At 47.0% G+C, this 25,934-nt stretch overlaps 1 protein-coding gene across 1 annotated transcript; it reads left to right on the top strand.

Moving 5' to 3' along the window:
* The first annotated feature begins 480 nt into the window (after positions 1–480).
* On the top strand, positions 481–25,934 carry LOC143986494 (transforming protein RhoA-like). Its single transcript, XM_077484836.1, has 5 exons — positions 481–645; positions 10,897–11,054; positions 21,618–21,738; positions 23,050–23,180; positions 24,704–25,934. The coding sequence occupies exons 2-5, from the start codon at positions 10,899–10,901 to the stop codon at positions 24,875–24,877; spliced, it is 582 nt and encodes a 193-aa protein (XP_077340962.1). The 5' UTR covers positions 481–645; positions 10,897–10,898; the 3' UTR covers positions 24,878–25,934.

Consider the following 25,934-nt stretch of genomic DNA (forward strand, 5'->3'; position numbering starts at 1 on the left):
ACGGAGCAGACGAAGCTTCGGAAAATCTCCGAAGCTGAACGGCGCCTGCGCCGTGAGTGGAGGAGGTAGCCCCACTATCCAAGCGGACATAGGGTTTAGAATTTTAGAGGGCCCCTCGCGGGCGAGCTTCGCTCGCCACGCTTCGGGCTCGGCCTCGCTGCGCTCGGCTCTTTTTTATTCTAACTCTATGTCCACTTGGATAGTGGGGATAGAACCTGGACTCACGGCGCAGGCGCCGTTCGTCCTCGGCAATTTTCGGAATCTGTGCTCCTGTGTACTGCGCATGCGCAGTACGCAGAGGACAGCATCCGATGGAGGACCCTATTTGACAAGACACCGGCCCTACTGCTTCCTATAGACGACTTTCACATTCCAACATGGCGCGGGTCACCTGACCGGCGCTTTCCTTTGACGTCGCCGCCCAAAACCCATCGGGACTGGCGGGTCTGTCAGGCTTTGGATTGGTGTCTTCGAGGCGTTAGCCCCGCCCTCTTCCTGTCAGTCGTACGCTCGCGCTCTGGCCCTCGCCATTGGCTTCTGGGTCTGTCAGTTTGGGGCGGTACAGGCTGCGATTGGCGGGCGGGGCGGGACGCTGGACACGTCACAGCTGGTCGGACGGGTGGAAGCAGCGGGATAGAGCTGACGGTAAGCGGATTCTCTCCCCGGAAACACGGGCTCAATCCGAGTGTTCCCCGTCCTGTGCCAGTCACGGGCACTGCGCGGCGGAGAGGAGCCCACTCGGGTGACCCGGGTGCGCAGGTTTCGGGTGTTTCCCGCTCGAGGGCGCCGTAACGTCATAGGAGGGGGTATGACGTCAATGGGGACACAGGTGGAGGGATTGGAATGTCCGGGACGGCGGCGGCCTGTTATTTCCGGACTTCCGGTTGAATGTGAAGCCAAAAGTTCTCGATGACGTCTGAGGGCGGGGCATGGGGGAGGGGCAGAGGATGACACCCCTACAAACTATGTGCTGCAGTCATCACCTCCAACCCAGAGACGTGTGACGTCACCCCAATTACACCCCATCACCCGACCTATCCCAACACCTCCAGGTGACACCAGAGGGGATTACCGAGCAGCGGTGTCACCCAATCTATAATACAAAGGTGACATCACCACTCTCCATATACATTATATACTACAGGTGTGACATCACCGAACTCCATATACAGTATATACGACAGGTGTGACATCACCGAACTCCATATACAGTATATACTACAGGTGTGACATCACCACTCTCCATATACAGTATATACGACAGGTGTGACATCACCACTCTCCATATACAGTATATACTACAGGTGTGACATCACCACTCTCCATATACATTATATACTACAGGTGTGACATCACCGATCTCTCCATATACATTATATACTACAGGTGTGACATCACCACTCTCCATATACATTATATACTACAGGTGTGACATCACCACTCTCCATATACGTTATATACTACAGGTGTGACATCACCACTCTCTCCATATACATTATATACTACAGGTGTGACATCACCGATCTCCATATACATTATATACTACAGGTGTGACATCACCGATCTCCATATACATTATATACTACAGGTGTGACATCACCGATCTCCATATACATTATATACTACAGGTGTGACATCACCGATCTCCATATACATTATATACTACAGGTGTGACATCACCGATCTCCATATACATTATATACTACAGGTGTGACATCACCGATCTCTCCATATACATTATATACTACAGGTGTGACATCACCGATCTCTCCATATACATTATATACTACAGGTGTGACATCACCGATCTCTCCATATACAGTATATACTACAGGTGTGACATCACCACTCTCCATATACATTATATACTACAGGTGTGACATCACCACTCTCCATATACATTATATACTACAGGTGTGACATCACCACTCTCCATATACATTATATACTACAGGTGTGACATCACCACTCTCCATATACATTATATACTACAGGTGTGACATCACCGATCTCTCCATATACATTATATACTACAGGTGTGACATCACCGATCTCTCCATATACAGTATATACTACAGGTGTGACATCACCACTCTCCATATACATTATATACTACAGGTGTGACATCACCACTCTCCATATACATTATATACTACAGGTGTGACATCACCACTCTCCATATACATTATATACTACAGGTGTGACCTCACCACTCTCCATATACATTATATACTACAGGTGTGACATCACCGATCTCTCCATATACATTATATACTACAGGTGTGACATCACGATCTCTCCATATACATTATATACTACAGGTGTGACATCACCACTCTCCATATACATTATATACTACAGGTGTGACATCACCACTCTCCATATACATTATATACTACAGGTGTGACATCACCACTCTCCATATACAGTATATACTACAGGTGTGACATCACCACTCTCCATATACATTATATACTACAGGTGTGACATCACCACTCTCCATATACATTATATACTACAGGTGTGATATCACCACTCTCCATATACATTATATACTACAGGTGTGACATCACCACTCTCTCCATATACATTATATACTACAGGTGTGACATCACCGATCTCCATATACATTATATACTACAGGTGTGATATCACCGATCTCTCCATATACATTATATACTACAGGTGTGATATCACCGATCTCTCCATATACATTATATACTACAGGTGTGATATCACCGATCTCCATATACATTATATACTACAGGTGTGACATCACCACTCTCCATATACATTATATACTACAGGTGTGATATCACCGATCTCTCCATATACAGTATATACTACAGGTGTGACATCACCACTCTCCATATACATTATATACTACAGGTGTGACATCACCACTCTCCATATACATTATATACTACAGGTGTGACATCACCACTCTCCATATACATTATATACTACAGGTGTGACATCACCACTCTCTCCATATACATTATATACTACAGGTGTGATATCACCACTCTCTCCATATACAGTATATACTACAGGTGTGACATCACCAATCTCCATATACATTATATACTACAGGTGTGACATCACGATCTCTCCATATACATTATAAACTACAGGTGTGACATCACCGATCTCTCCATATACATTATATACTACAGGTGTGACCTCACCACTCTCCATATACATTATATACTACAGGTGTGACCTCACCACTCTCCATATACATTATATACTACAGGTGTGACATCACCGATCTCTCCATATACATTATATACTACAGGTGTGACCTCACCACTCTCCATATACATTATATACTACAGGTGTGACATCACTCTCCATATACATTATATACTACAGGTGTGACATCACCACTCTCTCCATATACATTATATACTACAGGTGTGATATCACCGATCTCTCCATATACAGTATATACTACAGGTGTGACATCACCAATCTCCATATACATTATATACTACAGGTGTGATATCACCGATCTCTCCATATACAGTATATACTACAGGTGTGACATCACCAATCTCCATATACATTATATACTACAGGTGTGACATCACGATCTCTCCATATACATTATATACTACAGGTGTGACATCACCGATCTCTCCATATACATTATATACTACAGGTGTGACATCACCACTCTCCATATACATTATATACTACAGGTGTGACCTCACCACTCTCCATATACATTATATACTACAGGTGTGACATCACCACTCTCCATATACATTATATACTACAGGTGTGACATCACCGATCTCCATATACATTATATACTACAGGTGTGACATCACCACTCTCCATATACATTATATACTACAGGTGTGACATCACCACTCTCCATATACATTATATACTACAGGTGTGACATCACCACTCTCCATATACATTATATACTACAGGTGTGACATCACCACTCTCCATATACATTATATACTACAGGTGTGACATCACCGATCTCCATATACATTATATACTACAGGTGTGACATCACCACTCTCCATATACATTATATACTACAGGTGTGACATCACCGATCTCTCCATATACATTATATACTACAGGTGTGACATCACCACTCTCCATATACATTATATACTACAGGTGTGACATCACCACTCTCCATATACATTATATACTACAGTTGTGACATCACCACTCTCCATATACATTATATACTACAGGTGTGACATCACCACTCTCCATATACATTATATACTACAGTTGTGACATCACCGATCTCCATATACATTATATACTACAGGTGTGACATCACCACTCTCCATATACATTATATACTACAGGTGTGACATCACCACTCTCCATATACATTATATACTACAGGTGTGACATCACCACTCTCCATATACATTATATACTACAGGTGTGACATCACCACTCTCCATATACATTATATACTACAGGTGTGACATCACCACTCTCTCCATATACATTATATACTACAGGTGTGACATCACCACTCTCCATATACATTATATACTACAGGTGTGACATCACCAATCTCTCCATATACAGTATATACTACAGGTGTGACATCACCACTCTCCATATACATTATATACTACAGGTGTGACATCACCGATCTCTCCATATACATTATATACTACAGGTGTGACATCACCGATCTCCATATACATTATATACTACAGGTGTGACATCACCACTCTCCATATACATTATATACTACAGGTGTGACATCACCGATCTCTCCATATACATTATATACTACAGGTGTGACATCACCACTCTCCATATACATTATATACTACAGGTGTGACATCACCACTCTCCATATACATTATATACTACAGGTGTGACATCACCGATCTCTCCATATACATTATATACTACAGTTGTGACATCACCGATCTCCATATACATTATATACTACAGGTGTGACATCACCAATCTCCATATACATTATATACTACAGGTGTGACATCACCAATCTCCATATACATTATATACTACAGGTGTCACATCACCACTCTCTCCATATACAGTATCTGACAAAAGTAAGTACACCCCTCCGTGACATTTGTGTAAATATTTTCTCCTCTCTTTTCATGTGACAACACTGAAGAAATGACACTTGTCTACAATGTAAAGTAGTGAGTGTACAGCTTGTATAACAGTGTAAATTTCCTGTCCCCTCAAAATAACTCAACACACAGCCATTAATGTCTAAACCGCTGGCAACAAAAGTCAGTACACCCCTAAGTGAAAATCTTCAAATTGGGCCCAAAGTGTCAATGTTTTGTGTGGCCGCCATTATTTTCCAGCACTGCCTTCACCCTCTTGGGCATGGAGGTCACCAGATCTTCACAGGTTGTCACTGGAGTCCTCTTCCCCTCCCCCATGATGACATCACAGAGCTGGTGGATGTTGTAGACCTTCCCCTCCTCCACCTGTTTGAGGATGCCCCACAGATGCTCAATAGGGTTTAGGTCTGGAGACATGCTTGGCCAGTCCATCACCTTCACCCTCAGCTTCTTTAGCAAGGCAGTGGTGGTGTTGGAGGTGTGTTTGGGGTGGTTATCATGTTGGAATACTGCCCTGCGGTCCAGTCTCTGAAGGGAGGGGGGTCATGCTCTGCTTCAGTATGTCACAGTACATGTTGGCATTCATGGTAGAGGTCGACCGATATATTGGCCGATATTTGCCGTTTTTTTAATTAATCGGCATCGGCCAATTGTGCTGATAAAAAGGCCGATTTAGAATAGCGGGACTTAGAAATGATTTCTGTAATAGAAGTCAGTGTAAGTTGCCGGAGTCGTCATAGAAGAGACTTTCCTCCTCTCTGGGCTCTGCCAAGAAAAGAACAAAAAGATACAAATGTTTATACTTCTGAATGAAATCATCTCTGTGTGTAGAGTTATCAGTTTAACCATTTAAAGACTAAATCTTCTCTGACATTTGTTGCTTACAAGTAAAAATCCTGTATTTTCTGCCAGAAAATCACTTAGACCCCCCAAAATTATATATATATATATATTAGGGATGCACCGAATGGGTTTTTTGGTGCCGAAACCGATACCGAAAATGAAAAATACACTAGGCCGAAAACCGAAACCGATACCGAAAATGACTGTTTTTAAAAAATATTTTTATACAGGAGGTGGCCAGAGACTGGGGACATGGTACAGTAGGTGGTCAGAGACTGGGGACATGGTACAGTAGGTGGTCAGAGACTGGGGACATGGTACAGGAGGTGGTCAGAGACTGGGGACATGGTACAGGAGGTGGTCAGAGACTGGCGACATGGTTCAGGAGGTGGTCAGAGACTGGGGACATGGTACAGGAGGTGGTCAGAGACTGGGGACATGGTACAGGAGGTGGTCAGAGACTGGCGACATGGTTCAGGAGGTGGTCAGAGACTGGGGACATGGTACAGGAGGTGGCCAGAGACTGGGGACATGGTACAGTAGGTGGTCAGAGACTGGGGACATGGTACAGGAGGTGGTCAGAGACTGGGGACATGGTACAGGAGGTGGTCAGAGACTGGCGACATGGTTCAGGAGGTGGTCAGAGACTGGGGACATGGTACAGGAGGTGGTCAGAGACTGGGGACATGGTTCAGGAGGTGGTCAGAGACTGGGGACATGGTACAGGAGGTGGTCAGAGACTGGGGACATGGTACAGGAGGTGGTCAGAGACTGGGGACACGGTACAGGAGGTGGTCAGAGACTGGGGACACGGTACAGGAGGTGGTCAGAGACTGGGGACACGGTACAGGAGGTGGTCAGAGACTGGGGACACGGTACAGGAGATGGTCAGAGACAGAGGACGTGGTACAGGAGGCATCCCCCATTGCAGGCCAGTGTCCCCCATTGCAGGCCAGTGTCCCCCATTGCAGGCCAGTGTGTCCCTTTGTGTCCCCTTTTGCATCCAGTGTGTCCCCTTGTGTCCCCTTTTGCATCCAGTGTGTCCCCTTGTGTCCCCTTTTGCATCCAGTGTGTCCCCTTGTGTCCCCTTTTGCATCCAGTGTGTCCCCTTTTGCATCCAGTGTGTCCCCTTGTGTCCCCTTTTGCATCCAGTGTGTCCCTTTGTGTCCCCTTTTGCATCCAGTGTGTCCCCTTGTGTCCCCTTTTGCATCCAGTGTGTCCCCTTGTGTCCCCTTTTGCATCCAGTGTGTCCCCTTTTGCATCCAGTGTGTCCCCTTTTGCATCCAGTGTGTCCCCTTTTGCAGTCAGTGTGTCCCCTTTTGCATCCAGTGTGTCCCCTTTTGCATCCAGTGTGTCCCCTTTTGCATCCAGTGTGTCCCCTTTTGCATCCAGTGTGTCCCCTTTTGCATCCAGTGTGTCCCCTTTTGCGGCCAGTGTGTCCCCTTGTGTCCCCTTTTGCGGCCAGTGTGTCCCCTTGTGTCCCCTTTTGCGGCCAGCGTGTCCCCTTGTGTCCAGCGTGTCCCCTTGTGTCCAGCGTGTCCCCTTGTGTCCAGCGTGTCCCCTTGTGTCCAGCGTGTCCCCCTTTGCAGCCAGCGTGTCCCCCTTTGCAGCCAGCGTGTCCCCCTTTGCAGCCAGCGTGTCCCCCTTTGCAGCCAGCGTGTGTGTCCCCCTTTACAGCCAGCCTGTGTGTCCCCCCTTTACAGCCAGCCTGTGTGTCCCCCCTTTGCAGCCAGCCTGTGTGTCCCCCCTTTGCAGCCAGCCTGTGTGTCCCCCCTTTGCAGCCAGCCTGTGTGTCCCCCCTTTGCAGCCAGCCTGTGTGTCCCCTTTTGTTGCAGCCAGCCTGTGTGTCCCCTTTTGTTGCAGCCAGCCTGTGTGTCCCCTTTTGTTGCAGCCAGCCTGTGTGTCCCCTTTTGTTGCAGCCAGCCTGTGTGTCCCCCCTTTGCAGCCAGCCTGTGTGTCCCCTTTTGTTGCAGCCAGCCTGTGTAGGGAAGAGAGCCGCCTCCGCCGCTTGTTGGATCACAGCGCCGGGAACATCACAGCTTTCATTTCAATTGCTGTGTGTTCCCGGCCGCGCGCTGTCACACGCAGCCCCTCCCCCTTGTCCGGGCACTTTGATAGACAGATCATCCGTCCAATCCTGCGGATGATCTGTCTATCAAAGTGCCCGGACAAGGGGGAGGGGCTGCGTGTGACGGTGCGCGGCCGGGAACACACAGCAATTGAAATGAAAGCTGTGATGTTCCCGGCGCTGTGATCCAACAAGCGGCAGAGGTGGCTCTCTTGCGCTTCACACCCCCCATGATGGGCGTCACCAGGGCGGGGGCGGAGCCCCGCCCCCACCCAGGCCACGCCCCATTTTCGGCTCCATTATCGGGCGTTTTTCTCTTTCGGCAAATTGCCGAAAAGGGCATTTTCGGCCGATATGTTTCGGCGGCCGAAATTTCGGTGCATCACTAATATATATTTTTTAGCAGAGATCCTAGGGAATAAAATAGCGGTTGTTGCAACATTTTATGTCACACGGCATTTGCACAGAGGTCTTTCAAATGCATTTTTTTGGGGGAAAAAAATACACTAAATGATTTAAAAAAAAAAAAAACCTAAAACAGTAAAGTTAGCAAATTTTTTTTTTTTTCGTCCAAAAGTTTTGACTACCTGTATTTATTTTATAGGCTGCTTTCACACTGGAGCGGGGGAGGCGTTGATGGTAAAATGTTGCTAGTTTTAATGGCTCTTTACCGTCATTTTAGCGGTGCTATTCGGCTGCTAGTGGGGCGCATATAACGCAGCTAGCGGCCGAGGAAGAGGTTAAATGCGCCCGTGAAGCACCGCTGCCAAATCGCATTGCAGGTGCTCCGGCAGCGGTGCCCATTCATTTCAATGGGCAGGAGTGGTGGGGGGAGGGGTATATACACCACTCCAAACGTGCTGCTCGCAGGACTTTTTTTTTTTAACATCCTGCCAGCGCGTCGCCTCAGTGTGACAGCACTCGGGGCTTCCATACAGACTGCAGGGGAGCCTTTTTGCAGGCACTTTACAGGCGCTATTTTTAGCCCAAAAGCGCCTAAAAAAAACACCCCAGTGGGAAAGGTGTCTGTTAGGTTTTATGAGATGAAGGGGGATAAAAAAAATCGGCATCATATATCGGCCGCCATGATTTCTAAATATCGGCATCGGCCAGAGAAAAACCCGTATGGGTCAACCTCTAATTCATGGTCCCCTCAATGATCTGTAGCCCCCCAGTGCCGGCAGCACTCATGCAGCCCCCAGACCATGACACCCCCACCACCATGCCTGACTGTAGACAAGACACACTTGTCTTTGTCCTCCTCACCTGGTTGCCCCCACACACGCCTGACACCATCTGACACCAAATACCTTTATCTTGGTCTCATCAGAGCACAGGACATGGTTCCAGTAATCCATCTCCTTAGTCTGCTTGTCTTCAGCAAACTGTTTGTGGTCTTTCTTGTGCATCATCTTTAGAAGAGGCTTCCTTCTGGGGGGACAGCCATGCAGACCAATTTGATGCAGTGTGCAGTGTATGGTCTGAGCACTGACAGGCTGACCCCCCACCCCTACAATCTCTGCAGCAATGCTGGCAGCACTCATAAGTCTATTTCCCAAAGACAACCTCTGGATATGACGCTGAGCACGTGACCTCAACTTCTTTGGTGGACCATGGCGAGGCCTGTTCTGAGGGGAACCTGTCCTGTTATACCGCTGTATGGACTTGGCCACCGTGCTGCAGCTCAGTTTCAGGGTCTTGGCAATCTTCTTATAGCCTAGGCCATCTTTATGTAGAGCGACAATTCTTATCTTCAGATCCTCAGAGAGTTCTTTGCCATGAGGTGCCATGTTGTACTTCCAGTGACCAGTATGAGAGAGTGAGAGCGATAACACAAAATTTAACACACCTGCTCCCCATTCACACCTGAGACCTTGTAACACTAACGAGTCACATGACACGGGGGAGGGAAAATGGCTAATTGGGCCCAATTTGGAGATTTTCACTTAGGGGTGTACTGACTTTTGTTGCCAGCGGTTTAGACATTAACCACTTCTGCCCCTTATTGACTAGGCAATGTTTTGCGATACGGCACTGCGTCGTTTTAACCGACAATTGCGCGGTCGTGTGACATTGTACAAAAACAAAATTGACGTCTTGCTTTTTCCCACAAATAGAGCTTTTTTTTTGGTGGTATTTGATCACCTCTGCGATTTATTTATTTATTTATTGTGCTATAAACAACAAAAAAAAAACACTTTTGAAAAAAAAAAAAATTTTTTTGCTATGATAAATATCCTCAAAAAAACAAATTGCTTCCTCAGTTTAGGCTGATATATATTCTTCTACATATTTTTGGTCAAAAATCGCAATGAGCGTATATTGATCAAGGGGTTGAATGTGTGTCCTAGGGAGTGTTTCTAGTTGTGGGGGGGATGGGACTGCCTGGGCAGAGGAGACTGATCGCTGTTCATACTTGGCAGATATGTCTCCTCTCTCCTGACAGAATGAAGATCTGTCTGTTTACATTGACAGACCTCCGTTCTGTCTCCTGGAGCGATCGCGGGGGGGCCCGGCAGACAGCGCGACCACCAGGCACGCGCATCGGCTTCATCGGTACGCCCCTTAGAGCTCTTAAAGCGGCCAACATACAGATACAACGGCTCGCCCAGGGCAGCCAACCTGCTGCAGGATAACTGCGGCGGCTGGTCGAGAAGCAGTTAATGCAGGGCTTGGAATCTAGGAGCCAGCTAAAAAAGTTAGGAGCCGGGTCCGTGTCACGGCGATCCCTGTCCCTGGCCTGACATGGAGACGAGTGAGGGGAAGATAGACCGCAAGCTGATTGGGTGCTAGTTTTCCTTTGGTGCAGTTATTGGCCAGCTTTACTTGTTTCCTCTTTGTACTTCCTCTGTATGATTGCTTTTCCCTCTCTACCTGCAGTAATGGCTGCCATACGTAAAAAGCTTGTGATTGTTGGAGATGGAGCTTGCGGGAAGACCTGTCTGCTCATCGTGTTCAGCAAGGATCAGTTCCCCGAAGTCTATGTGCCCACCGTGTTTGAGAATTACGTCGCCGACATCGAAGTTGATTCCAAACAGGTAAGGAAAGATGTGGGGGTTGGGGCCTCGTTTAACCACTTGCTTACTGGGCACTTAAACCCCCCTCCTGCCCAGACCAATTTTCAGCTTTCAGCGCTGATGCACTTTGAATGACAATTACGCGGTCATACAACACTGTATCCAAATGAAATTTTTATCATTTTTTTCCCACAAATAGAGATTTCTTTTGGTGGTATTTAATTACAGCTCGGAGTTTTATTTTTTGCTAAACAAACAAAAAAAGATGCAAAAAAAAAATCACGTTTAATAGTTTGTTATAAAATTTTGCAAACAGGTCATTTTTCTCCTTCATCGAAGTGCGCTGATGAGGTGGCACTGATGGGCTGCACTGGTGGGCACTGATGGGCTGCACTGATGGGCTGCATTGGTGGGCACTGATAGGCACAGATAAGGCGGCACCGATGGGCACAGATAAGGCGGCACTGATGGGCAAAGATGGGATAAGGTGGCATGGATGGGTGGCACGGATGGGCACTGATAGGTACCACTGATAGATGGGACTGATGGGCACTGATAGGTGGCTCTGATGGGCGGCACTGCTGGGCACTGGTAGATGACACTGATGGGCACGGATATGTGGCACTGGGGTGCAGCACCTTTGTTGATTCAGATTGTGGGCACTGCTGGGTGGCACTGCTGGGTTTCACTGTGGGCACTGCTGGGTGGCACTATGGGCACTGACGGGGGGCACTTACTTTTTTTAATGTGGCACTGGCAGGGGGCAGGTGGGCACTAGCAGGGCTGGCCATGATCGGGACTGATGTCCCGATCACAGCCGCCGGTGATCGGCTTTTTTTTTTCTCCTCGCGCTGTCAGCGCGAGGAGGAATAATAGCCGATTACCAGCTCCGTTATATCACATGATCAGCTGTCATTGGCTGACAGCTGATCACGTGATAAGGGGTCGGGATCGACCCCTTGCACGGATCGGTGATCAGGCGAGTCTCGTAGACTCGCCGATCCTCAGGGGGCGCGCAGGGCGCTCGTGCACGGGACGACGTCTATTGACGTAGTCCCGGAAAAGGAGATCTGCGCTGTAGCCGTCATTTGGCTATAGCGTGGATCTCAAGTGGTTAAAGGCACCTGTTGTCTTGTTATAGACCCTGGTGCTGAAGGAGAGTCAGGAGGGGGGCACTTTCTTTAGCTTTTTGACCAGTGATAGTTGATGTATTTTGGATGTGTGATCATGTGCTCCTATTATACAGTTTATTCATCTGTTATCACACACTTTATGTCAGCTTGGTAGGTACTAGAGCAGCAGCAGAAGGTTAGCCTGAGGGAGAGGAGAAGTCGTTATCAATTCTTTGTGGACTGCCCCTTTAAATGAGATAATTCAGTGTTTGGTGGATGCTGGAGCGTTAAAGATGTGCTTTTCTTAGCAGGTACAAAAACTGTAGCTGCTGACTTTTTTAATAATTAGACACTGACCAGTACAAGGATCCAGCACTGCTCACCTGCCGTGGCGGCACCGAGGACCGTGTTCCTAACTGTTGGCACCCTCCGGTGACAGCTTGCTGCTTCCCAGACAGGTGCCCACTGCACATACACGAGCCACGCTGCGCATTGTAAATGGTTCCACAGTCTTGGACATGGGGGGAGGGGAACTTCTGCTGCTCAGGTCGCCTAGGCTGATGTTTCTCAACTCCAGTTCACAAGTCCCCCCAACAGTAGGGATGCACCGATACCATTTTTTTTTTTTTTTACAATGAGTACAAGTACCAAGACTTCTTTTTTTTTTGTACTGCCAATATCAATTACCGATACAGACCCCAACTGTTTTGTTTTAACTTCAGCTGTCAGCAATGGTGCAAAGCATTGATAAGTTATTTACAAATTAAATAAATAGATTTTTTATTTTTATTTTTGTGTTTTTTCAATGTAAAATGTGTAAATATATGTTAATATATATATGTGTAAAATTATTATTCACTAAAAAAGCAAACAAAAAAAAAAGAAAAGTTTTTTTAATTGTTTATAAAATAGACGTGAACAAAAGAAAAAAAAAGCAGCAAAATAATAATTAAATGGAGGAGAATAGGGAGTTAAGTAAGGCTGATTAGAGTAAATTAAGGGTTATAAAGCGGTTAAACAGATGAACATTTGTTAATCCCTTTGATCTGCAGATGAAGAAACAGAAATATACAAAAAGAAGCAATGGAGGTTATTTATGAACGGCAAATCCACTTTGCGCTGCAAGTGCACTTGGAAGTGCAGTTGCTGTAAATCTGAGAGGTAGATCTGAAATGAGGGGAAGCTCTGCTGATTTTAACATCCAATCATGTGCAAGCTAAAAAGCTGTTTTTTTATTTTCCTTGCATGTCCCCCTCGGATCTACAGCGACTTCACTTCCATGTGCACTTGTAGTGCAAAGTGGAGTTTCCTTTAGTAAATAACCCCCAATGTTTCTTTTTATTTTAGTGTTTCAGGGCTGAGTATTGTTGTTAATAAGCAATGCCCGCTGCTTTTATTTTTTATTTTTTTTTAACAGCTCCAATTACTGGACTACTTTAAGCCCTTGTACACACGGTCGGAGATTCCGACAACCAAATCCGTCGGTTTTTGTCCATCGGATCTTGTCCAAAACTGTTGCATACACACGGGTCGGACAAAGTTGTCGGAAAATCCGATCATTCAGAACGTGATGACGTTATTTCGTTACGACGGGACTACGTTCAGGCTAGTAGCCAATAGCTTTGGTGTAGGAATTTGATCTGAGCATGCGTGGCACTTTGTCCGATCGGAATTCTCTACACATGATCGGAGTATGTCCCATCGGACCAGTTTGTCGGAAAATATTTCTAGCAAGTTTGAAAATTTGGTCCGACGGATATTCAGACGGAAACAGTCCAATGCAGACCACACACAGTCGGATTATCCGGCAACACGGTCCGATAGGACACATTCTGACGGAATCTATGACCGTGTGTACGGGGGCTTACACTGGGGAGACCCGCTGACCGCTCAGAGAACCGAGCCTGAAAGTTTCGGTTTTAAGTATCAATGCATTTGCACGAGTACCGTTACTTGTGCAAATACTCTGTATCGGCACCGATACCAGTATCGGTGCAAACTTACCCAACAGGTCCTCTTTTCAGGCTTTCCATTATTTTGCACAGGTGATTTGTTCAGTTTCACTGCCTAAAGCCGCGTACACACGGGCGGACTGTCTGGCCAACTTAGTCCATCGAAACACATTTCAGCGGACAGTCCGCTCGTGTGTGGGCTTCAGCGGACTTTTTCAGCGTGCAGTCTGGCGGACTAAGTATTTCGGAATTTCTGTAATATTGTCCGTCGTACTTTGGTTTCAGCGGACAATCCGCTCGTGAGTAGGCTAATTGGACGGACTAAGTATGGCGCATGCTCAGAAAGGATTTACACGGCGGAAGGTTGCATTGCTGTGTATTGGACGTCCTATTTACTGTTTGTTCATCGTGTGTGGTCAAGTCCATTCATTCGAAAGTAGGACGGACTGTCCGTCGGATTGTCTGACGGACTAAGTTGGCCATACAGTCCGCCTGTGTGTACGCGGCTTTAGTAATTACCACAGCCGTTTCATCGGAGGGAAATCCTGAAACCATGACCTGTTGGGGGGGGGGGGGGGGGGGAGAGAGACTTGTTGACTGGAGTTGAGAAACATTGGCCTAGGCGATCCGGTTGGAAGTGGGAGCGGGTACCTGATAAAATGTCCTCTTTTGGGTGGATTTCCTCTTTAAATCACCTGAGGTGTTTTTTTTATTATTATTATTTTTTTTTTTTTTTAATCTCTCAGGAATGCTATTGGTGAGATCACTGTGCTGAGTTCCCAGCTGCTTTTGTCATTGTGAGCCCCCATCCCTCCTAGATTATTTATTATTATTTTTATTATTACATTAGGTTATATACTGGAGCCAGAACACAAAGGTTGGTATGAATGCCCAAAGCTCCCCAGTGGGGAGGAATACAGTCAAGAACAATGGCAGGGAGATTTTGCTCTTGGACATATAAAAAAAAAAAAACCCTGCCTCAGACTCAGCTTAACAGGTTTAAACCACAACTAAATGATCCCTTTGAGTAGACTTACCTTTACATCTCTGGTACTCAACCTGTAGCCCTTGTTGTGTGGCTTTAGGACCCCCAGCAGTCTATAGTAAAGTACAAACATTGGTGTGGAAAGGGTTAATAGCAGCGGATTCTGATGGCCTCTTGTATCATGTCTCCAGTCTCTGTCTTCTGCAACATGTTCGCACCCTAACCTGTATCTTGTCCACAGTCCCTCACCATCCTTTCCTCTCATATGTATCCTTACTAGCATTAGATCGCATTAATATTATGTGCGGTCCTTTGATGTCAGGGGCTGCAGCTAAGGTCCCCCCTGTATGTCATGCGTTGCCCACCACTGCTTAATATAACTGCAAAACTGAGCAGTGGTAACCATAGCAGTTCAGCAATTTTCTTCATTTGTTCCCAAGCTTTTCTCTTATGCCACGTACACACGATCAAACAATCCGGTGGAAAAGTCCGGCGGACAATCCGCCCGTGTGTGGGCTCCGGCGGACTTTTTTTTTTACCCAAAAGTCCGGCGGACCTAGAAAGTAGTTTTGCACCAAAATTTGTCCACCGGACTCACAGTTGGGTGGACAATACGGCCGTGTGTGTGCTAGTCCGCTGTACTTTTGAAATGAACGGACTTTCCCGCATGGAGAAAAGTCCGTTCGTTTTGAGCGCGGCTCCAGGTAGCCGGGACTAGCAAGTGAAGCGTCGCTGGCCCCGTCACCTGGTATGGACTTAAAGGGGAAGTCCTATGCCGAAAAAAATGGCCTCTTTTCGACATCGTGGGCAGAGGGCATCAGATGTGGGGTAGATGACCAATAGCCTCTGAGGCATATAATATGCTAATAAAATGTTTCTCCCCCAGACAAAGATTGCTTCTCTGGGGTCTAGCTGTCAGACTCTCCGATCAACCAGGAGACCCTCAACTCGCTTCCACATGGGGGTTCTTGGCTTCATGGTAGCCTTCTTCAGGACAAGGCTCAGTTCCGCTCCAAACCTTTCCAGCTCAACAGTCTCACAACACTGGACAAATGGATCCTTTCTCTGAATCGGCCATTAGCTCTGTTTAAGCAGCCAAAAATCACCTTTGCATTGTTGATTTCCAACTTGTCCCTAAAATCCATGAAATCCTTCCTTCCCTTCCTCTGGGAGGCGCTAACTATGGGGACAACAGCCTCTCAACACTCCCCATCAATATTCTGGAACCAAGAGCCATAAGACTTGCTCTCCTACACTGGACTTCTCTTCTACGATCACCCAGGAAGGGTGCAGTCTGACAACACTGTGTCTTTGGCCTAAATAAACAGCCATTGGGGAAAGAGAAGTCCGGCAGCTCTGAAGAAGGTGAACCCGATTCTCTGGGCAGAGAACTACGTTTCGAGACCCTCAGCTACCTACATAGCGGGAGTAGAAGATCATCTAGTGGATTTGTTAATGCCTGGACTCAGGAGTTGCCCTTTCACCCCCAAGATCTTCCAGATGCTCTGTCAAAAATGGAGAACGCCAGCTGCAGACATCATGGCCTCCCAGATTCAACAAGAAAATGAACATTTGTAACCAGATCCAGGAATCCCTTGACATTCCAGGTGGATGCCCCGGTGATTCCTTGGACTCTGTTTAGTCTGTATGCATTGCCTTTAGTGAAACTTCTCTCTTGACTTCTCGGGAAGATGGAGAGGAAATGGATTCTGTTAATCCTTTTTGCCCCCAATTGGCCTAGGAGAGCTTGGAACACAGACGACACCTGGTGGACAAGCCTTTGCCTCTTCCAAACCGGACAGACGTCCTGCCAGAAGACCCTTTACTTGTCACTGGCTTTAAAGAGGAAGTAAACCCTGATGGGTGTTACTTCCTCTTTCATTCCCTGCAAAGGCAAAGCACAATGGACTACTATGCATCGCATCGCATAGTAGTCCATTATGTGTCACTTACCTGACACAGGAGCCAGCGATGTCACTGCTGTCCCCTGTAGTCCGGCGCATCCATCTTTTCGGTGGGGTCTCGCAGCTCCGCCGCTGTCATTCGGCGGAGCCGCGATGACGTTACTCCCGCGCATGCGCACGGGAGCCGACACGCGCGGCAGCTCCATTGTTGGAAACGCCGCTCTCAGTGCGCCTGCGCGCCGCTGTCTACGGCGCATGCGCCGTAGATAACCGTGCCTGTCTTCGGGCAAATATCTCCTAAACCGTATAGGTTTAGGAGATATTTCTTGGACCTACAGGTAAGCCTTAATCTAGGCCTTAATCTAGGCTCACCTGTAGGTCAAAGTGGTTTGTAAGGGTTTACAACCACTTTAACAGCATTGCAGGAGCATTACGTATTTCTGTCATTCCCACCTTGTTCCAAGCAAGTGAATCGACTTCTCCCAAGATCTACCATGGCGTGTCAAAGGCCTACTTCAGCTAGTACGAAAACACATCAAAATTTGGGAATTTTTCTGTTCCCTCCCTCCTGCCCTACTTCCCATCTGATCTGGTCTAAACCAGCATCTGGCTCTTGGTACTCGTAAGAGACGGGTTCTGCCCCATCCATTCTGTTCCAATGACCTTTTGGTTTCACACATACCTGTGGCTCATTCAACCTCATATGTCTCCCTGGGATCTCAATGTGGTGTTTTCAGTTCTGCAAAGACCTCCCTTTAACCACTTCAGCCTTGGAAGGTTTTACCCCCTTCGTGACCAGGCCATTTGTTGTGATACGGCACTGCGTTACTTTAACTGACAATTGCGCGGTCATGTGACGCTGTGCTCAAATAAAATTTGTCCTTTTTTGCCATAAATAGTTTTCTTTTGGTGGTATTAGAGCACCGCTGCATTTTAAATTTTTTTATTTTTTGTTGTCTTTTTTGCGATATAAACAACAAAAAAGACTATTTTGAAAAAAAAAACAATATTTTTTTACTTTCTGCTATAAAACATACCCAATAAAAAGGAATTTCTTCATCAATTTAGGCCAATATGTATTCTGCTACATATTTTTGGTAAAAAATGAATAATCCCAGTAAGCGTATTTTGATTGCTTTGTGCAAAGGTTATAGCTATGGGATATATTTATGGAATTTTTATTTTCTTGTTTTTACTAGTATTGGCGGCGATCATCTATCTTTAGCAGGACTGCGACATTGCAGTGGACAAATCTGACACTAAGGCCGCGTACACACGGGCGGACTGTCTGGCCAACTAAGTCCGTCGGACAGTCCGTCCTACTTTTGAATGAACGGACTTGACCACACACGATGAACAGACAGTCCGTTGAAAGCTTGCGCGATGACGTGTACAGCACGTACGACGGGACTAGAAATACGACGTCCAATACACTGCAATGCAACCTTCCGCCATGTAAATCCTTTCTGAGCATGCGCCATACTTAGTCCGTCCAACTTGCCTACTCACGAGCGGGAAATTCCGAAAGACTTAGTCCGCCAGACTGTCCGCTGAAAAAGTCCGCTGAAGCCCACACACGAGCGGACTGTCCGCTGAAACACGTTTCAGCGGACTAAGTTGGACAGACAGTCCGCCCGTGTGTATGCGGCCTTAGTGACACTTTTTGGGGACCGGGGAAGGGGGCGGTGAAGGGGTTAACAGGGGCAATCAAAAGGTTAAATGTGCTCCAGGGAGTGCTTTCTAACAGTGTGGGGGATGCTTTGACTGGGGGAAGACAGAGATCCGTGTTTCTACTTAGCAGGAACACACGATCTCCATCTTCCCCTCTCACAGAATGGCAGTCTGCCTTGTTTACATAGGCAGACCGCTATTCTGCCTCTCCTTAGAACGATCGTGAGGCACTGGCGAACATTGGGTTAGCCGGACCCACTGATAGGCTCTAACTGTCTCCAATCACAGTGGGAGTGGCTCACTGGCGGCGTGCGCACCCTAGACCCAGTGCACGAAATCATGTGCAGGTATGTAATTTCATGCAGGAGGGCTGCCCTGCCCATAGTATATCTGCGTGGGGCAGCCCAGAAGTGGTTAAACTGATCCAATATATCCCATTGGAGGATCTCGCCAGCAAAGTGGGCTTTTTGGTGGCCATTACTTCTGTCAGATGTTTCTCCAAATTAGTGCCCCTTTCTTTTAAAGTGGATGTAAACCCTTACAAACCACTTTGACGTACAGGTAAGCCTAGATTAAGGCTTACCTGTAGGTCCAAGTAATATCTCCTAAACCTACGCAGTTTAGGAGATATTTGCCAAAACACAGTGCGCCGCTGTCGACGGCGATATGCCGCGAGTGGCGGCTCCCTGCGCATGCGCGGGAGTGACATAATCACGGCTTCGCCGAATGACAGCGCCGGAGCAGCGAGACCCACCAAGAAGATGACAGCTCCGTATACAAGGGGACAGCGGTGACTTCGCTGGCTCCAGTGTCAGGTAAGTGACACATAATGGACTGCGATGCGATGCGATGCGATGCATAGTAGTTCATTATGCTTTACCTTTGCAGGGAATCAAAGAGGAAATAACACTCATCAGGGTTTACTTCCTCTTTAAGAACCCTTTCTTAACTTGCATAGAAATCAAGTGCTTCGGAAACCCTCCTTCCTTCCCAAGATCGTCTCTATTTCATCTCTATGAGAATTCTGTCCTGCCCCTAAATATGCCAAGGAGAATTCACTCCATTGTCAGGATGTGGTCAGGGCAGTTAGAGTTTACCTAGCTGCAACATTTTTTTTTTTTTTTTGCTGAAAGCCGGATTCCCTTTTTGAAGGTTCCCTTCTCCTTTTTCACCATATCTCAGGCAGCTTATTTCCATGCTCTTAAAGAAAGGGTTCTATTCTTCCCTATCGGAGCCCATTCCACCAGATCTATTGGTTTTTATTTGGTCCTTTCAGCATCAAGCATCCTGCAAAATCGCCATCTGGTTTTCTGTTCATAACTTCTGGAAGTTTTTCCCAAAGGACCTCCAGGCCTCTGCTCCTGCAAGCTTTGGCCGCCAGCTGTTTCGAGATGTCATCTAAAGGTTTTGGTCCCATTGATCCTTGCTTTCTTGTGTGAGGTTTTCTGATGTTTTTACTAAAGTGTTGCCCACTCCTCAGGTAATTGCTTGTGGACCTCTCATGATCTATGACTACAGATGATGTATTGTACGATTAAAGAGGAAGTAAACCCTGATGGGTGTTACTTCCTCTTTGATTCCCTGCAAAGGTAAAGCATAATGGACTACTATGCATCGCATCACATCGCATAGTAGTCCATTATGTGTCACTTACCTGACACAGGAGCCAGCGAAGTCACCGCTGTCCCCTTGTGTACGGAGCCTCCATCTTCTTGGTGGGTCTCACTGCTCCGGCGCTGTGATTCGCCGGATCCGCGATGACATCACTCCCACGCATGCGCAGGGGAGCAGACACTCGCGGCATATTGCTGCGGGCCTGCCCAGTGCGCCTGCGCGCCGCTGTCTTCATGTAAATATCTCCTAAACCGTGTAGGTTTAGGAGATATTTCTTGGACCTACAGGTAAGCCTTAATCTAGGCTTACCTGTAGGTCAAAGTGGTTTGTAAGGGTTTACATCCACTTTAAGAGAATTGGAATTTTGACTTGCTTGTAAATTCTATATCTCGGAGTATAGTACAGAACACAAGTTCTTCCCTTCTGTTGGAGTCCCATGATGTGGGTGGGGTTATATGGAGGTGCTCCCAGCAAAGTCTTTGCTAGTGTTCAGTCATCTGAAGGTAGAAGCATATAACATATGTAGTCTATGACCACAAATCCTGTGTCCTGTACTGTACTCCAAAATAATAAATATACAGGTACGTCAAAATTCCCTCCTTTTTGTAGTCGCCAGAAAATCCATTGAGGCACACAGATATTCTGGTAGTCAGAGGGGCAACGCTTGGCTTCAGTTTTTTTCTGTTTGCCATTTTCCAAACCTCCTGTAGGCATCAGAAAAACCGGATGGTGAGAAACACAAGATGTCTTTTTATTGGACTTCAAGAAAAGGATTCTACAGCGAGTTAGAAAAAAACTTATATTCAGTTTCTGAACCCCGTATTCATCAATTTGCTAGCATACCGGCTTACCTGAACTTTATTTTTGTCAGAACAGAACTATGATCTAAGCCCGATTTTGTTAGCTTACAGCCCCAGAGACCATCTCGCAGCATAGGGGGGTTAGAATGTGATTGGGACCATATTGATCGGCTGCTTGTGTAGTCCTGAACATGCATAGCACTATTGATGCTGGTGGTTACTGTAGCGGTGAAGTACTCTAGGTGCCATCCAGTGCTTGGGATACAAATTGGAACTCTAGCATTACAATTTTATTTTTTTATTTAAATTTTTTTTATAATTATTGCTATTATAATGCACTGTGATGTAGTTTATAGTCCTGTAGACAGGGAGGTGACACAGAAAAGAGCAGGGAGACAAGAGAATATTGAAGTTGCCTTCTTTGCAGTGAATGAATTCTCTGTAATTTGCAAGGCTTTCTAAACAGAATTGTGAATGTATTTTAGCTATCTTGGATAGTTTATTTTTAAAAAATGCCGAAAAACATGTTCTTTTAAATTTGTGCAGGTGGAGCTAGCACTGTGGGATACAGCCGGCCAGGAAGACTACGATCGCCTTCGACCCCTGTCCTATCCCGATACTGATGTCATTCTTATGTGCTTCTCCATAGACAGCCCTGATAGCTTGGGTGAGCATACAGAACAAGTCCTTCCTCTTACATGTCCATCGTACCTGTAAAATAACATAATTGGATACGTTTTTAGAATATGGTATTCTCATGGCTTTTTTTTCTGCTGGAACGGCATTCTGCCAACTCCAGCAGACATATCCTTAACACATTTCCTCCACTGGCTTCTATATGCTAGCGCTGGCATCCAGGGCATGTGCCCCACATATGTTTGATGGGTGCCCCAGGACCAGGTCCAGATGCTGCAGCTGTCTGCATGTTCTGGGGGATTCCAGAGGCAGCTTCTATACCGATCTGTGAGATCTGCGTGGCACTGAGCCGATTGAAGCGCTTTGAAAGTCGTCCTCGGCTCTGTGCTACACGGATATGACAGGCGGAGCTGCACGGATGAGACTGCAGTAGATGGAGAAAAAATAAAAGCCTGCACTGCCTAAAAGAATGGAGGCAGCTGCACCACTGTTAAGAAACCCTTAAGAGGTGAGAGAGCTGGGGGGGGGGGGATGGATTTCTGACGATTAATGCAGATTGACAGCTGTGGAGAACTTGTGGATGTTTTGCAGAGGTCAGAGGGGGGTTAGATTATGCAAAGGGAAATTTGTTCAGAGTGTTGTGGGGGGAGCTGTAGATAGGGGTGCAGAAGTGAAGTGTGTATGGGGGAGAGATGACCTGTGGATGGGGGGGGGTGCAGAGGTGACATGTTGACAGGGTAAAAAGAGGAGTTGTGGATGGGGGGGGGGGCAGGGGCACATGGTAAGGTGAGTTGTGGAATGTGGGGGGGGGGGGTGGAGATAGTGAGCTGTGGTTTGGAGGTTGGATGAGCTGTGGACGGGGTAGGAGAAGGTGATCTGTGCAGGGGAGGGGGAGAAGGACAGCTGTACATGGCATTTTCAAAACTCAGTGGGTGGGAAGTTGTGCTTTTTGCACCATGCGATTTTCCAATGGTTCCTGAAAACGCTCTGTGTTTTTAGATGCATGGGGGGGGGTCATTAAGAATGGAAGGCAGCCCTGTGCATTTTTAAACAGCAGCGCGTTTTGGCTGTGGGTGGTTGAAGGTGCAGGAACAGGTGTGAGTCCCGTACAAGCAACCACCTGCAATAGTGAGAGCCAGGCCTACTATAAGAAACCAAATATTTGGGCTGGAAAATGAGACTTGAAGATGAAGTGTGAATCTGAAGGTGCTGTTGGCAATACAGGCAGGTCTTATTTCAAACACCCCAATGAAGCCCTACAGTTGTTTTCCTGTTACTCCTTGTAGTTTTGTAGCTGCTGTTTAATAACATACTGTAATGATTCTCTTTGTGTTTTGTGCAGAGAATATCCCAGAGAAGTGGACTCCGGAAGTGAAGCATTTTTGCCCCAATGTGCCTATAATTCTGGTGGGAAACAAGAAGGACTTGAGGAACGATGAACACACTCGTCGTGAGCTGGCTAAAATGAAGCAGGTGTGTGAAAAACAAATGATCATAATGCTATACTTCTTAAGAAATCGTTAAAGGAAGGAAGAGGGATAGTATTGTGCATAACCAGAGGAGTAGGCTGGTAAGAGAAGTGGAAAAAGGATGGGGCTTGGGACCCGGGAGGTGGCAAGAGGAATGGGACCGGGAAAAGGAGAGAGGGATGGGACCCGGGAGGTGGCAAGAGGAATGGGACCCGGGGAAGAGGAGAGAGGAATGGGACCCGGGGAAGAGGAGAGAGGAATGGGACCCGGGGAAGAGGAGAGAGGGATGGGACCCGGGAAGAGGAGAGAGGGATGGGACCCGGGAAGAGGAGAGAGGGATGGGACTCGGGGAAGAGGAGAGAGGGATGGGACCCGGGGAAGAGGAGAGAGGGATGGGACCTGGGAAGAGGAGAGAGGGATGGGACCCGGGAAGAGGAGAGAGGGATGGGGCCTGGGACCCGGGAAGAGGAGAGAGGGATGGGGCCTGGGACCCGGGAAGAGGAGAGAGGGATGGGCCCTGGGACCCGAGAGGAGGAGAGAGGGATGGGCCCTGGGACCCGAGAGGAGGAGAGAGGGATGGGCCCTGGGACCCGAGAGGAGGAGAGAGGGATGGGCCCTGGGACCCGAGAGGAGGAGAGAGGCATGGGCCCTGGGACCCGAGAGGTAGAAAGAGGGGAATGCTTTTGATCTGGAAAAAGAAAAGATGTAACGGGCAAGTCATGTTTCCCGATGCATTAAGAGCTGGTTCGCACGTGTCGTTCAGTGCATTTTTTTATTTATTTTTCCTCCATCAGTGGATATCAATAGCAAAGTTCACACCATTGCAGTGCGTTCCAGTACAGTCAACAAAAGTAGAACATACTGCAAGGAACTGCACTAGAATGTGTCAAAAAGCATCAAAAACGGACTGGAACACATTACAGCAGTTTCTGTGGTGTGAAGGGGCCCGTAAAGCAGAGCGCCACCCAAAAGGGGAGTCTCTTCTTGTTCGCTCCCCCCCCCCCCTCCACTGGCCACATTTGGCACTTTTTAGGGTGCGGGTACCTGGCTTTGACAGGTATCCGTTCCCACTTCTGGGTAAGATCGTCACGGCAATCTAGGAGTATTTCCGGCCCCTCTTCCTAAACCCCCCGCGGCCTTCTAGGACAGACACAGGTCCCAGAAAACGGTAGGATAATTTACAACGTGCAGCGCAACTCGTGCATGTGCAGTAGGATACTACTGCCTGAAGGCTTCACTGCCTGTTTCCCTTAGTGAAGATGCCATCACCTGCACCCAAAGCTGATTGAAGAATTGGCTCAGGTGCTGGCATCGCTAGACAAGTGTCCAGTATTTGTAGCTGTTGATTTTTCTTTTTTTTTTTGGAGTGGGGGGGGGGGGGGGGGAGACTGGAGCTCCTCTTTAAGTCATAGATGATGTCACTGTTACCTGTATTGTGCATGCGCGTGTCTAGCATACCTCTTATTTAGGGAAGGAAAATAAGATGGTTGACAGTTGTTTCTGTCTCTGGCTTTCGTTTTTGTGCAGGAACCAGTGAAGCCAGAAGAAGGCCGAGACATGGCTAATAGGATTGGAGCGTTTGGCTACCTGGAATGCTCTGCCAAAACAAAGGACGGTGTGCGGGAAGTGTTTGAGATGGCGACAAGAGCTGCTCTACAGGCCAAACGAGGGCGTAAGAAAAACACGTGCAATCTGCTTTAAGATGCAACCGAGTCTCAAAAAAGGAAACAACCTCCCCCCACCACCCCTTTTCCTCATGCACTCCACCTGCTTCCCCTCTCTGCCAATGCAACTCCCACCTGCAAAGTGGGCCGACGAGGGGTCCATTGCCAAAGCTGCGTGCCCCTCCTTCAATGTCAGCCACACTGCCTTATTCTGAGGAAGCCTCCACGATGGGGAAGGGGAAGCCAGTGCCACCTTCTGCGGGGTCCTCTCCACGTTGGACACAGGTGAGGAGATCTGCTCCACCACCCATCCTACAGGACCTTTATCAAGCAAGGGTTGCTCTCCTGTGCCATGTGTGCCATGTGTTCTAGGACTCTGAAAGGAGTTGGGTAGGCAGGTGCCATTTTTTTTTTCTTTCTTTGTTTTTTTTTTTTGTTTTTTTTGCAGGATCTCTTTTTGGGGGGTTGAAGGGCAGCGCCCAATGCTGTTTTGGCCTCTCTGGAAGCTTGTGCTTGTTCTGGGGTGCATAGCAGCAGAATTATTTTTATTTTTATTTTTTGGGGGGGAAACTTTATTCTGCTTCACAAAAACTGATCTTCCCTTTCTATATAAATATATATGTCTCAGATGTTTGTACATTGCTTTGCCGGGCCCAGTCTCTCTAGCTGTCGTCGGCGTGCGGGCTCTCCACCAATTCCTTTGCATCATAAGAGTCAAAAGCTGGCAGTCTCTGTTTTAAAGCAGATGGTTGTTTTAGCTTTGCAGGCTCTGCTGTATGTCCTGCGTTGTCAGGATGGGGTTTCAGAAACAGGAAAAGGAAGTGGTTATCACAGCCAGGCGTTGGCGATCAGTGCTTTTTGTTCTGATTGTTTCTGTACCATTAATGCTCCATCCTCTTTCCTCCTGCCTCCTCGAAGTTTGAACCTGGCCACCGCTATATCTGTGTGTTTTAAAGATGTCTAATTTTATTCCTCTTTTTAATGTTGATATTTTTTTTTTTTTTTTCTTTTTTCAAAGATAAAAATTTACTGAATACACCGTTTTCTCAGCAAGCAGAATTTCACAATAAAATGTTGTAGTCATGTTTAGTAAA

The sequence above is a fragment of the Lithobates pipiens genome, unplaced genomic scaffold (assembly GCF_037356315.1).
Source record: "Lithobates pipiens isolate NorthernLeopardFrog02 unplaced genomic scaffold, aLitPip1_a1.2 Scaffold_166, whole genome shotgun sequence".
NCBI classification, from domain to species: Eukaryota; Metazoa; Chordata; class Amphibia; order Anura; family Ranidae; genus Lithobates; species Lithobates pipiens.

Coding starts and splice junctions, on each gene's coding strand:
- LOC143986494 (XM_077484836.1), top strand. CDS start 10,899: ATGGCTGCCATACGTAAAAAGCTTGTGATTGTTGGAGATGGAGCTTGC. Junction 21,739..23,049: donor AGACAGCCCTGATAGCTTGG/GTGAGCATACAG, acceptor TGTTTTGTGCAG/AGAATATCCCAGAGAAGTGG. Junction 23,181..24,703: donor AGCTGGCTAAAATGAAGCAG/GTGTGTGAAAAA, acceptor GTTTTTGTGCAG/GAACCAGTGAAGCCAGAAGA.